Below are 14,702 nucleotides of genomic sequence, written 5' to 3'. Positions count from 1 at the left end.
GACTTTTTGTTCTGTGTTTATTTGCATCTAGCACAATGGAGTCTGGTCCGTGGCTGGGGCTCCTAGGTGGTACCGCAATACAAATTAATAATAAATGTTGTTAGTAATTTATTCCATTTATACTTATTACATTTGGAATAAATTACTATACCATATATTGTACATTTAGGTCACAAAAACAAGTGCAATGCAGATTTCATGGAGTTGAGTTCCCTGGGCAATCATCCTGATCACATTGTGCATTGCCAAAATATTTGTTTTCCATGTTTGTTTTTTGTTAAAATTTTTGGTACGGGGGTGGAGAAGGGGAGGCATCATTTGCAGCAAGGGAGAACAGAGGTTGTATTACTAACAGTAGCTTAGAATCCTTTGGATTTCCTTCAGTTTTACCCATTAGTTCTCTTTTTTTTTAAACCTACAGCCCAGAGTCATTGATCTGTGAGTAAGCCATCAGATCAGAGGTGATCCCAGATTACAGTATTTTAGGAGCCAACTCTGCTGGCTCTGCAGTGCCCAAAGTTTGTCAGTTCACATTGTGCTTACATTAGTCTACTGGAACAGCCCTACACTTTTTTTTTTTGTAACATGATGAATATTTTTTTTTATTAGAACTGTTGATAAAGAACAAAAAAAGATGAAAAATACAGAACAATAGATGTACAATGGAAACCACCTTTATTGAGGTTGTGTTATGGCCATCTTAATTTATATTCTAGTCAATGGCAGCGAAAATAGCATTAACTAATCTCTGGTACTCAATGGGCTGACCATTGTCACAGTTCATGATTTACATTTTGGTCACAATACTTAAGTTCACCCTATAGACTGCAGTGACTCAATTTTAGTGGATAAATCTGCAAAAAGAGATGTGCGTATGACCTTAGTACTAGGCTAGTCATAACTGGCTGTTAATATTGGCCATATGCAGTGTAGTTGTAACCATGTTGGTCCCAGTATATTGGAGAGACACTGTGTCTCTCTAATATTGGTCATACACACTTCTAAGCCTTGAATGGCAAATGGACAAGTCAGTGGCAGCGGCTTCCTCTTTCCCCTGTTGCCTCTACCATTCATTGGTATTGTTGGTTGCAGCATGAAATAGAGTTGGATCACAGTACTTGCTGTCAAACTCAGTGTGAGTGGGTTGGGGGAGGAGGAGGAGGTGGTGGTATGAAGTATCTCTTGAGGGGAATGGGAAGCAGTTGAGCTATTGATGATCGCCTCCTAACGGCCCATGATGCCAACCTCTACTACTCGTTAACTTCTCAAACATCTGGTGTGCTTTCTCCCATGCTGCCTCATATGCTTGGGAGGTGTTCCCCATTAATATCTGCAAAGCTACTTCATCATCCACCTTTAAATCTCCTTTGCTGTGAAGCCTACAAAAAAATTGACAGTGATTATGCTGCTAGTTTGCTGTGACCACTGCCTATCATGCTGACCAGTATTGCATCATTCTTTGTACTCCTCCCTCTGTCTATATCTATCTGTTGTCTCACTTTCTACTTGGTCCCTGCCTCAAGAGGCTTACAATCCGTCTTTTTGTTCTGTATTTGTAAATGCCTAGAACAGTGGTGTCCCTAGTCACTAAGGTAGTACAGATAATACATAGCAATAATTAATGGCAGAGGAGGACAGATGGAACTTTCTCTGAGCTTATGGCTGCCAAGAAGTACTTGGGCACAAAAGCTGTGGCTGCTTACAAAGCTTGGCCTTGACCTGTCTGGGGGGTTTGTATGGCTTCCTTCCATCCTAGAAAGTTCCCGTGCTCTTTGTTGAAGTTGAAAGTAGTTCATTTCCTGTCCTGGGCTTCAGAGGATCCACTCTTGGCCACCATCATTCTGGTCACTTCTCTGTGCAGGCTTGGTCAAAGTATTCTGTTCTGAAATTTATTCCTTTGATAAAATACATGTATGTCCATTAACTGAATGGGTATATGGAGTGGGGGATAATAGATCTGAGTGTGGAGGTGTGGTATTTAGATGTTGCTTGTAATTATAAGAATGGGGAGCACTGGTTGTTGGGAGTCGGAAAGGACAGGAAACTGGAAGGAGGTGGGAGGAGTTGAAGGGGCTGAGGGAGAGCTACTGAGGATGCAATAGCAGCTTGGAAAAGAGGTTTCCATTTTAAAAAATAAAGTCCTGTTGAAGTTTGTTAGTACCTTGCCTAGCCACTACAACATTTTGGTGACAAGGATGGATCTTCTGCCTCTGAACCCACCTGCACCCTTTCTACAAAGCCCAGGTGAGCATCCAGTTGCTTTTACTGCCTTGATCCATATGTTTGAGACTTATCTGCCTGCAATCAGTGCTATAGAGATTTCTGAAGTAAGAAAGCGTGCTCTGCTAATCCACTGCCTTGGAGCAGAAGGGCAGCGTATATTTTACACTTTTCCCCTTGCAGACAATAAATATGAGACTGCACTCACTGCATTAAAGAACTTTTTTGTACCAAAAGTGAATGTAGCGAATTGCTACAGATTTCGCCAGCGTGAGCAGAAACCAAGGGAGACTATAATGCAGTATATTGCTTCCCTGGGGAGTCTGATTGTAACTTGTGACTTTGGGAATATGGCAGATGAGATGATTACAGACCAGCTCACTGAGAAAACAACCATGCTGCTTGTAAAAGAACGTTAACTTCTAGAACCACAACTTACACTAGAAAAAGCAATAATGATTGCTACCCAGATTGAGTCAGCTACAGCTGAAGCCAAAATAATGAGCATGGATACAGGAGGCACAGTCCAGGCTGTGACTCCTTTGCAGAAAAGTTTAGTATCGCTGCAGACAAACAATTACAAGAGGAAAACTAATGAAAAACCACCAAATCAGCAAATTCAAAATACAGTAAAAGCATGCTTTTGCTGTGGATCCCCACAACACCTTGCAAGCTACACAGGATATCCGGCAAAAGTAGCTCAGTGCAATTGTTGCAAAAAGATTGGGCATTTTGCTAAAGTATGTCACAGCAGCCAGTTCAATCAACAAGTGCATGCAGTTACAATACCAGATGTTACTGTGCTGAGCATGGACAAAATCACTACTGTACATATTCCAGAACAAATAAAGTGCACGGTAAATGTTTCTGCCATACCCTCAGGCAAATCACTTTATTCAGCTAATGTTGGACACTGGCTCAGCAGTATCTATACTACCTGATTCCATCTATTTGCATTACTTTAAAGATGTGCCTTTTACTGAACCCAGGCTTCACTTGGTGTGCTATTTGAAAAACCATATTCCAGTACTTGGCTGCCTGCCAGCAATAGTTACTTTTGGTGATTGCTGTGTAACTGCAGAATTCTACATTGTCCACAAAGGTACTCCTATCCTTGGCAGAGATTTATAGGCTGCTTTAGATCTCAGGGTAGTTAATGGACGAATTGATCTTCCTCAGCAAAACACTCTTGCGGTACACACACCAGTTTCAGCTGGGACTCAACACCAGGTTGAGGAGAAACTCGGCTGTGCTTATGGGTTTCCGCATAAAGTTAATATGCGGAATAATGTGATGCCTGTATGACAGAAATTATGGCACTTACCATTTTCAGTCAGGGAAGCTGTTTCAGAGGAACTTAGAAAACTTGTTCAAGAGGACATTGTTGAAGAGATTAACTCCTCGGAATGGGTTTCACCTGTAGTAGTGACGCAGAAGAAGGGTGGAGGCATTTGCCTTTGTGTGGACTTAAGGGAGCCAGATAAAGCTATTGTGATTGGCAACTATCCTCTTCCTCTCATAGAAGAAGTATTTGCAGAACTCTGTGGAGCAAAGATGTTTTCTGCTCTTGATTTGCAGAGCGCATACCACTAGGTTATGTTGCAAGAAGATAGCAGAGACCTCACAGCATTTATTAAACGAGGGACTATTCCGTTTTAAACGTGTTCCATATGGTCTCGCATCAGCCCCAAGTGCCTTCCAAAAAATGTCATTGATTTTGAAGAATCAACATGGAGTTCAGTGCTATTTGGATGATATTATCGTGTTTGGAAATACTTCGGAGGAGCATAACAGTAACCTGCAGTCTGTACTAAACTGCATCAGCAAAGCAGGCCTCAAGTGCACTAGGTCCAAATGCAAATTTAGACAAACTGAATTCTCCTTTCTGGGGCATACAATTTCACAGGCTGGACTAAAACCTGATCCGGCTCATATCCTGGCAATTTCAAATGTTCCTCCTCCAACAGATTTGCAAAACTTACGTTCCTTCTTGGGTCTTACCTCCTGATATGAAAAATTCATTCCCAATTATGCTTCTGTCATTGAACCGTTACGAGAATTATTACGGGGAAGTTCAACCTTAGTGTGGACAACGGATGCACAAGCTAGTTTCGAAACGGTGAAAGACTTGATTGTACATAGTCCAGTACTTGCACTATTCAGTCCTGTCTTGCCCACAATTGTAACTACTGATACTTCTGATTATGGACTTGGGGCTGTCCTCACGCAGCTTCATGAGGACAGCACAGAGAGGACTGTTGCATTTTCTTCAAGGACACTAAGTAATGCCGAGAGGAAATATTCTACAGTCGAAAAAGAAGCACTTGCTTGTGTCTGGGCTACTGAAAAATGGAGAACTTACCTGTGGGGCCGCATGTTCAAGTTGCGCACAGACCATGGCTCTTTGACGTTGCTCACCACGAAAGAACTGGGAAGAGCAGGATATCGTATTACTAGATGGTCTGCAAGACTACTCTTTCAATTATGAGCTGGAATATAAACCTGGAAACCAAAATGTGGTAGCTGATTGCCTTTCTCGCCTGCCTTTGCCTTCACCAGATGATCCACCGGAGGATGAGGGTGTAGTAGTTGCGCTTATTACAAGCACTCTTACTGCAGTTACAAGAGAACAATTTCAAGCTGCTTGTTCAGCATGTCCAATTCAACAAAAACTATGGGAATTTCTGACAGACGGCCCAGTCACCCTAAAAACCTTGACCCAGTTTTGCTGCCTTATTTTAGAGTTCGGGGTGAACTTTCTTTTCTCTATGGCTGTGTGCTATGAGGTACACACCGGCTACTTGTGCCAGAAGAATTACAGTCAAAACTCATACACCTGGCACACAATACTCATCAAGGAATTGTCAGAACCAAACGACGACTATGGGATCTGTATTGGTGGCGAGGGATGGACTCTCAAACTGACGCACTCATAAAATTCTGTGTCACTTGCCAAATCCATGATAAGACAGCAGTGACATGTACCCCTCCATTACAGCCTGTTCTTCTTCCTGAATCTGCATGGGAAAAAGTGGCAATTGACATTGTAGGACCCTTTGATACTGTTCCAATTGACTGTTGTTATGCCATCACCTTAATAGAGTAGTTCAGTAAATGGTCTGAGGTAGCATTTACATCGCAAATCTCTTCTGCTACAGTAATTAAGCTCTTCTCTTCAGTTTTTAGCAGGGAAGGGAACCCCAAAGAACTGGTTTCAGATAATGGTAGTCAATTTACTTCCTTGGAGTTTGAAACTTTTCTAGGAGAGAGGAACATTTTTACACAGAAGGTCATCCCTATACTACCTTCAAGCCAATGGGGAAATCGAACGGTTTAACAGAAGTTTGAAAGAGAGTTTGCAAAACTGGAAGGGAGATTGTGGATAACCTTCACTACTGATTTCTTGCAAGCATACCGGGCTACACGACATGCCACAATGCGAAGATCACCCGCAGAGTTACTGCATGGGAAATGGATGAATACTAAACTGAACATTGCTGGATTGTTAAAGGCACGACCTGATGCCCCAACCGAGGATGATATGAGAAAAATAGTTGAACAGAACCAAGCGAAGTATAAGGCTTTCACAGACAAGCGGCGGGGTGCTAAGGAACCAAAGTTTCAGTGTGGTTCCTTTGTTAGAATACAAAAACCTGGAATTTTATGCAAAGGGGAATTCATAAATTCACAACTCCTCTTAAAATCATGGCGAAGAAGAGACCTTACACTGATCGACTTTCTGATGGGTGATATGGGATGCTTCTTATCTTGCACCTGCTTATGCACCAAGAGGAGATTATGCCAACACCAAGTCTGCATTGGATGACTTCACCATAGTATCAAACCAACAAGACATTGCACTGGAACCGGGGCTTGAGAGATGGCCTTTCAGACCCAGACGACCACCTGTCTGGACTAGAGACTATGTTACCTAGTGTCTATAGTGTTTTTAGTGTAATAATTCTGTTAACAATATAGTGCTTGGTTTCCTATTTGTTCCTGTGGTTAGAACAACGTTTATTGTAATTGGGAGAGTTTCTCAAGAGAGGAGGGAATGTGTTGTTTAGATGTTGCTTGTAATTATTAGAATTGAGAGCACTGGCTGTTGGGAGTCTGAAAGGACAGGAAACAGGAAGGAGGGGGAGGAGTTGAAGAGGCTGAGGGAGAGCTACTGATGGTGCAACAGCAGCTTGGAAAAGAGGTTTCCACTTTAAAAAATAAAGTCCTGTTGAAATTTGTTAGTACCTTGCTTGGCCTCTACAACAGGAGGCTATATACATTTCATTAGCAGTAGAAAATGATTACTTGGTGAAATTTTATCCCATTGTGATGGGTTCCTGTACTAACATTCCTATTCTTGTGACATGAGCCAAAATAAAATATATCTATAGTAAAAACTTGTTCCATTTTTGATCTCTGGATGAATTTCTGTCTCTAGAAATATTTGCGTTTTTTTTTCCCCCCACTGCCCATCAGTTGGGAAAATATATACATGATGGAATTAAATTCATTATTTCAATTACATGTGAAGTTAAGTGTTTACCTGAGGCAGTAATCATTTCCAGGTTACCTGGGTTGGATTAAGAATCTTTTTTTTGTACAGTTGGGCCTCTTTTTTAAAAGACACTTTAAGAATTGTTGATGATGTGAGAGCTGTTAGTAATGTTTAAGGGGAAATATCTACATTCTGTGTTACAACTCAACAAGATTATTTCAGATTTCATAATCTAATGCAAGATGTTACGTGCTTTTAAAATTCTATCTGCGGTTTGTAGTAAGACTAGGTAAGTTTAATGTGCAACTTGGATTGAAATAAAAATAAGAATGTTGTCTGGCTCTTTTTATAATAAAGCATAAATTCAAGGCGCTAGAACATTTTGGAGCTAGATAATGTAACTAAGAGATAAATTTGACTTCATGTTCAAACATGTTTAAGTGGTGTTTACTAGTATCCTGTAACATCACATATTGCATAAGCATTTGTACGTTATGTGAAGTACTATATGTTCCCACAGATAAACATGCTCAATAGCATATTTATGCTATAATACATAAATATAAGGAGATCATTTTGTTGCAGAGGTTTGAAAAAGATGCTATTCAGAAGATTAATTCAGACTTTTCCTGAAAATTTTTTTTTAAACTCTTCCAAGTACCGCTCTTAAGCTCTGCCCCCATGTAGAAAGGCTTGTATCTCTGGATATGCATGTTTTCAAAATTAAAAATCCCAAAATACTACTTTACTGTTTTAACAAACTTTCATGTCCTGGTGAGTTTTGTTGAAACTATAAAGACATCTCATGCTAGACCTTCAAATAGGGCTGCTATCAAACATATGTTTTCAAGCTGGCTGGTACTTCTCTTACAAAGTATCTTAAACTAAGACTGCAGATTTTGGAGGAAGACAAAATTTTGACACAAGTGAAAACAAAATCACTTTCCGTAGTTTTTCACAAAAGTGTTACTTAACCTTCTCCCTGAGATTCTGGCTTTGATGTTTTGTCTTCATTTTAAGATGGCTTAGAATCTGAGAAAAGTAGAGCCTCAGTGGAAAAATGTTCCCTTTTTGTTGGTAAGAGAAGACCTTGGTGTACAGTTCAAACTTCTGGTTTAAACCTAAAATGCATAGGGCCAAACCGGGCTCTGAAGTAACTGGCAAAACTTACTCTTCCCCAGGCCTGAAGATATGACCCTCATTGTAAAATGCTTTGAAAAGAGTTCCTGCATAATGTGAAAATTATGATCAGAAAACACATTAAACACATTATAACAGAGTATTGGAAAGTGCCTGCACCTTTTTTTTTTTTGTGGGGGGGGGGCAGGAGGAGGGGACAACTTACTGTGTAAATTGGTTTCAGATGTTGGATGTATGTGTGTGTATGTATTTTTTTTTTCTCCTCTAGTACACAGTGCTGTGGTAAATTGTCTTTCCTTTCACCCCTCTGGAAACTACCTCATTACTGCCTCCAATGATTCAACCCTTAAAATTCTGGATTTACTAGAAGGAAGGCTGCTGTATACTCTTCATGGTCATCAGGTGAGGAGAATCTTCACTATTACTTTCGTAAAGTAATGCATAAAGCACGTGGACTCAGCAGATGGACAGAGAAATGATGTTGAGTCGAGTGTTAGGCTTCAATTCTCTTGGCCTATAACTCTTAAGGTTCCTTGATCAGATTTTTAATTAAACCTGAAATTTCATCTGGGGGGGTGGTGGTGGAGGAAATATTGAGAAAACATGACAAGAAATGTAACTTATTAATCTAATGTACTGTTTTCATAAGCAAGGAAAAAAGGGAGACAGTATACACCTCAGATCCAAATTTGGCTTTAAAATTGTTTTTAAATTGTGAGAACTTGCTTTGTAAAACAATCTTTCCTTCAGAGTCAGCCACTGAAATAAAAAGTGCTCATACATAGGGATCAATATTGGAAAATGGCTCTATACACAGACTAGTTACTTTGTCTTATAGGGTTTCTGGGAAGGAGGAGGGGTATGTTCCTGGGCGTGATTTGGGGGTGAGAGCTTTTCTGGAGTCTTCCCATTTTGGCAGCTGCCTAAGATAAATTATCTTCATTTGATTACGTAATATTCCTGATTGGCAGAATTAACTTATTTGTATTCTAGTATTTATGCTGCTGGGTGTTTTGTTGTTGGTAGGTCTAATTATATTCAGAGTGCTTGGAGCTCTTGTGTTTTTTTAAATGTTAAATCTAAATAAATAGTCTAATTTTACTGTCCAAGCTGAGTGAGGCAGCAAAGGCATGAATAATGAAAAGCAAACAAGTTCTAAAATATTATTTTGCAAGATGATGATAGTGACGATTTAAATTTTAACCCAAGAGTGTCCTTATTGGCTGAGGGCTGGGACTTCCAAAGTCAAAGGGCTTTGGGCTTTTGTAGCCCCACTTGGAAGCTCAACTCTTGTAGGCCCCATTTTGAAAACCCTAGCCTGAAGCTGTATACTGGGGTGAGTTACATGAAATACAAAAACAAGCTATCCACTAAATACAGGACATGTAAAAAAATACACACAGACACACACCCCGTTTTCTTTCATACTTAACACTTAAGGGGAGCAAGGGCATTAATAATTTACTGGAAGAATCAGAGAATATCAGGGTTGGAAGGGACCTCTGGAGGTCATCTAGTCCAACCCCCTGCTCAAAGCAGGATCAATCCCCAATTTTTGCCCCAGATCCCTAAATGGCCCCCTCAAGGATTGAGCTCACAACCCTTGGTTTAGCAGGCCAATGCTCAAACCACTAAGCTATTCCTTCCCCCCCCCCCCCCTTGCATTGGCTGGGAATCGAACCCAGGTGAACCGCTTCAAAGGCAGCTGTGCTCACCACTATACCACCAAAGAGGGCCTAAGTAGTGGAGAGTGAGGACTGTGTGCCTCTTATAGTGAGTCCTAGTTTGAGAGCAGGAGAAGGGGGAAGCATAGAGAGGGGGAGTGTCTTTTTAGTATGTGATGAACTTATTTATTAGGAGTCTGAGCCTGATTTCTACACACACTTTCTCTCTCTCTTTGTTTTTTTCTTCTTTCTGCCTCCCTCTTCCCCACCGTGTGGTTTCATAAAGGAGAGAATTTGACCTTGGCCTGGAGTAGTTCCAGATCTGAAAAAGTAGTGAATAGCTGAGTATTGCATTTTGCAATACTAGAGGAGACTTCATAAGTAGATTTGTGTGGATTGATCCTATATTTTAAAAAAATGACTAGACTGTTCTTGAATCAGCTAGTCAGATATGGGACTGACCATTTTGCATTGGATACATATGGACACAGACATACAAGTCACTCAGTTTTGAGTCTGGTTTAGGTCAATCAGACCTGCCGCTCATCATCTGCTGGATTCCGCCATTCCTTGTTACGTTGTATTAGCAACAGCTGAAAACTCTTCTGCAGTGACGGACTGCTATAATCTGCTTTGCAACACGCTAGTTCCTCCAGTTAGGGAGGAATGGAAAGAGGTGGGGATGAGAGAGAGCATTTTTTCTAAAAAAAACAAACATTCTTGTGCAATCTTAGTAGTATATTAACTTAGGGCCTGGTTCAACAGACCTGTTCTGGCCCTGGGTTGACTTCTGCAACCTTATAAAATCTGCTGTGTTGATTTAGAGGCTGATTTAATGTAACTTTTTCACCCCCCAGAAAGTGTGTATGTGATATGTATTGTGTTTTTACCACTTCCTCTCTAACTTTAACACAGCTGTCTGTACTGCCCCAGTGACAGGGAGATGCAGCAAGTGTACACCTATCCAAGCTAGTTTTGATCTAATTAGCTTAAGTAACAGTAGCCGTGAAGCCATGACAGCATGAGCTTTTCAGCTCTGCCTGGGACCCTGGGTATGTACTTGGACAGCTAGTCCATGCTGCCGTCTGCTGCTGCTGTGGCTTCTTTGCTTTTGGTACCCGAACTAGCTAGCTCAAAGCTAGCTCAGTGATGTCTGCATGTGCTGCAGTCACACCTCTGATGGCAATGTAGACATCTCCTCAGTCCGTGCCACTGTAGTTGAAAATGAAGTGTTAAAAGACAAATATATGTATATATATATATTTTTTTTTTTAAAAAAATGAGTGAGATTGTAGAAATATTAGTTACTCAGATGAACAGCTTGTTTGTTCTGAAGACATTCTTGACTTGTGAGTTTGTGTGGGAGAATATACCTGGTCCAGATTTGGTGGTTCTTCTGACAGCTGATTGCTGTTCTGGGACAGTTATTCGTAAGTGAAAATTTCAAGAAGAAAGATTTGAGTTCCTTCAAACGTGCTTTGACGCAACTGTTGGAGTGCAAGAAATTTGTGTTACTGGCTGATTTAGCTCTAGTTTAAATAGGGAGACTTGCCAAGTTTATATTGCTGTCTTTAATTATAATGGAGCTGGCCTCTCATACCAGAAGGATCATCAGAGAGACTGGAGTTCGTAGCTCTGAGCTGACATCTTGCAGCTGCAAAATATCATGCTGTAGCTGCACGTTTTTAAGTGCTTCAAGTTGTGAAATACTTTCACTCACTTTCATACAAATGAGACTTGGTGTGCAGGCCCACCATTGATATTTGTTCATCATACAGGAACAGAATGTTACAGGACCTTTATAAGTCATTCTTGGGTAGTCATTAGAAAAATGTAAATATGTACACTGTATGTATACTTTATCTGAAAGTTCTAATGACTACTTCCAGACAACTTCATTAACAGAGTAGACATTGTAAGCAAATGGTTACGTAAAACATTAGTATTGTTATATTTATAAATAGGAGTCCAAAAAATGCAGAGTTAAGATTCTGCAAGCAACCTTAATTTTGGCCATATAATCCTCACCTTCTACCCGCCTGATTGGTAAGTGGTAAAACTATAGAAACTCTCCACTTCACTGACTAAAACTGTAAGACACTTTAAACAGGTGTATCAGCATATGGATGTGCTACTCCGCTATCTGCTGTCAAAATATAGAGAGGACAGCATCAAATTTGCATGCAGTTCCAGGCTTTCGGTGTGTGTGGAGAAGGGTTGAGGTAGATGCATGTGTGTCTGTGTATAGTGGTCTTATAAGTAGTGAAATTTTTAGATACCACTTGAAATATAGTAAGTGGAGGCTTTTATTTTTCTATTTTTAAACTTTTTTTTTTTTTTTAATTAATTGTTGTCAAAAAGCCAGTGAAGAAGTATCTTGTAAGTATTTATGTACTTTTTTTATTGGTATACATGCTCTTTTTAGTAACTGTGACCTGAAGTCATCTAAATGTTTTTCCCGTGACAAGATAATTTAGGTGTGTAATGGCTTCTTACCTCTACATTTTTAAAGAAGTAATTGTCTTTGTCAATACCACTCATCCCCTGACAGAAGGGATTAAATATCATGCCATCATGTGTTCACCCATCAGTAGGGTGAATTTCTGCCACTACATCTTCCTTATCCACTACTCAACTGGTTGTCAGTGGATAAATGGGTGGAAAATGACTTTGCTGCTGAGGCACTGTAGTATGCAGTTACCTCTGTGGAAAGGAAAATGGCATTGGCTCAAGGACTGGTGGGTCATGGTGTCTTTTAGTAGCATCACTGAAGGAGTTACAGAATTGAAGATTAGGTCTAGGATTCCCCCATCTGCTCCTTTTATGGTAGGAAGGGTGTGCATAGATGCTCTCAGTCAGGAGCAGGAACTCTACCAGGCAGCTCTGGTGGCTGACATGTTTTCCTTCCTGGATGTGGAGGAGAGTGGTGCAGGAGGCCCATGAATAACTGAATGACTTTGAGGGTAAGGTTAACTTGGTGAACTGCCGCCCGTGATCAGCATTCCTTTTCTATTTATCTTTAACAAAAAGAGCTAGAAGCTGTCTTGTTAACGAAAGCTTAAACACAGGAATTCATAATCTCTGTCAGGTTATGAAAAGTTTTGGAAGTTTTACAGTGAGTGACTTTCTCCAAAATTGACTTCCCAACCATTCTAAAAATATCTGCACAATAGTTCTCATTGCAGGTAACAAAACAGAACTTCAGATTTCCAGACCAAGCCATTTTTGAGCTGACATAGTAAGAGAAAAATATCAGGGGGTAGCTGTGTTAGTCTGTATCCACAAAAACAACAAGGAGTTCGGTGGCACCTTAAAGACTAACAGATATATTTGAGCATAAGCTTTCGTGGGTAAAAACCTCGCTTCTTCAGATACATGGAGTGAAAGTTACAGATGCAGACGTAAATATACTGACACATGGAGAGAAGGGAGTTACCTCACAAGTGGAAAGCCAGTGTTGACAGGGCCAATTAGATCAGGGTGGATGTAGTCCACTCCCAACAATAGATGAGGAGGTGTCAATTCCAGGAGAGACAAAGCTGCTTCTGTAATGAGCCAGCCACTCCCAGTCCCTATTCAAGCCCAAATTAATGGTGTTAAATTTGCAAATGAATTTTAGTTCTGCTGTTTCTCTCTGAAGTCTGTTTCTGAAGTTTTTTTGTTCAAGTACAGCTACTTTCAAATCTGTTACAGAATGTCCAGGAAGATTAAAGTGTTCTCCCACTGGCTTTTGTGTGTTACCATTCCTGATGTCCAATTTGTGTCCATTTATTCTTTTACATAGGGACTGTCTGGTTTGGCCAATGTACATGGCAGAGGGGCATTGCTGGCACATGATGGCATATATAACATTAGTAGACATGCAGGTGAATGAGCCTTTGGCTGATGTGGTTGGGTCCTCTGATGGTGTCGCTAGAGTAGATATGGGGACACAGTAGGCAATGAGGTTTGCTACAGGGATTGGTTCCTGGGTTAGTGTTTCTGTGGTGTGGTGTGTGGTTGCTGGTGAGTATTTGCTTCAGGTTGCGGGGTTGTCTGTAAGCGAGGACTGGCCTGTCTCCCAAGGTCTATGAGAGTGAGGATCATTTTCCAGGATAGGTTGTAGATCGTTGATAGTGTGCTGGAGAGGTTTTAGCTGGGGGCTGTATGTGATGGCCAGTGGTGTTCTGTTATTTTCCTTGTAGGGCCTGTCCTGTAGTAGGTGATTTCTGGGTACCCGTCTCGCTCTGTCAGTCTGTTTCCTCACTTCCCCAGGTAGGTATTGTAGTTTTAAGAATGCTTGATAAAGATCTTGTAGGTGTTTGTCTCTGTCTGAGGGATTGGAGCAAATTCAGTTGTATCTTAGGGCTTGGCTGTAGACAATGGATCGTGTGATGTGTCCTGGATGGAAACTGGAGGCATGTAGTAAGTATAGCGGTCAGTAGGTTTCCGGTATAGGGTGGTGTTCATGTGACCATCACTTATTTGCACTGTAGTGTCTAGGGAGTGGATCTCTTGTGTGGACTGGTCCAGGAGGGAGGAAATAAAAGCACAAATCCTATTAACAGATGATAGAACCTAAGTTAAATTTTGGGTCTCTGATTCATGAGAGTCCCAGGTTACGGTGGTGTCTTTTTATAAACTGAATGTTTTAAGACTTAGCAGCAGCAGCATTTGTAACATTCAGACTCTCTGTGAGCAAAATCACTATAAAAGGGTGTGGTGGTGCTAAATAGCAACTTATAGTACCTAACGGGTATGTTTACTGTGTAACTGACCGCTACCACAAATAGTACTATTTTACCTTTTAATAGTAAAATACTTAGTGAAGATAATATGTTTAAAACAATTGCCGCCTCTAACTATGAATTTTTTTGAAAGCTTGTATATTACTCCTGTTGTGGAAAACATTACTGTTTGCTGAACTGCTTTCTGTCAAAGAAATGACATAATGTATTCCACCATAAATTCAGTAATTAAAAAATAAATGGTATCTATGGCAGAGATTTACCTTGGTTTCCTCTGCAGTGTCACAAATTGAACCATATTATGCATGTGTTTATATAGAAGTATTCATAGTCATGTATAACAAATAATACATAGGAGTATTTTCAAAATACAGATGGGTAATTGAGAATGGCCATACTGGGTCAGATGAAAGGTCCATCTAGCCCAGTATCCTGTCTTCCGACAGTGGCCAGTGC

General features: G+C 40.5%; 1 protein-coding gene across 5 annotated transcripts in view; it reads left to right on the top strand.

The window, feature by feature from the left end:
• Positions 1 to 14,702, top strand: part of POC1A (POC1 centriolar protein A) — a 108,574-nt gene that overhangs the window by 22,156 nt on the left and 71,716 nt on the right. For all 5 annotated transcript variants that reach the window (XM_077822477.1, XM_077822476.1, XM_077822478.1 and 2 more), the window contains one exon: positions 8,124 to 8,257. In XM_077822477.1, the coding sequence (XP_077678603.1) occupies positions 8,124 to 8,257 (134 nt within the window). The remainder of the gene's footprint in view (positions 1 to 8,123; positions 8,258 to 14,702) is intronic.

This window comes from Eretmochelys imbricata, chromosome 7, assembly GCF_965152235.1.
Source record: "Eretmochelys imbricata isolate rEreImb1 chromosome 7, rEreImb1.hap1, whole genome shotgun sequence".
NCBI lineage: Eukaryota > Metazoa > Chordata > Testudines > Cheloniidae > Eretmochelys > Eretmochelys imbricata.
Note: the sequence above shows the minus strand (reverse complement) of the source record. Positions and strands in the feature narration are given on the sequence as shown.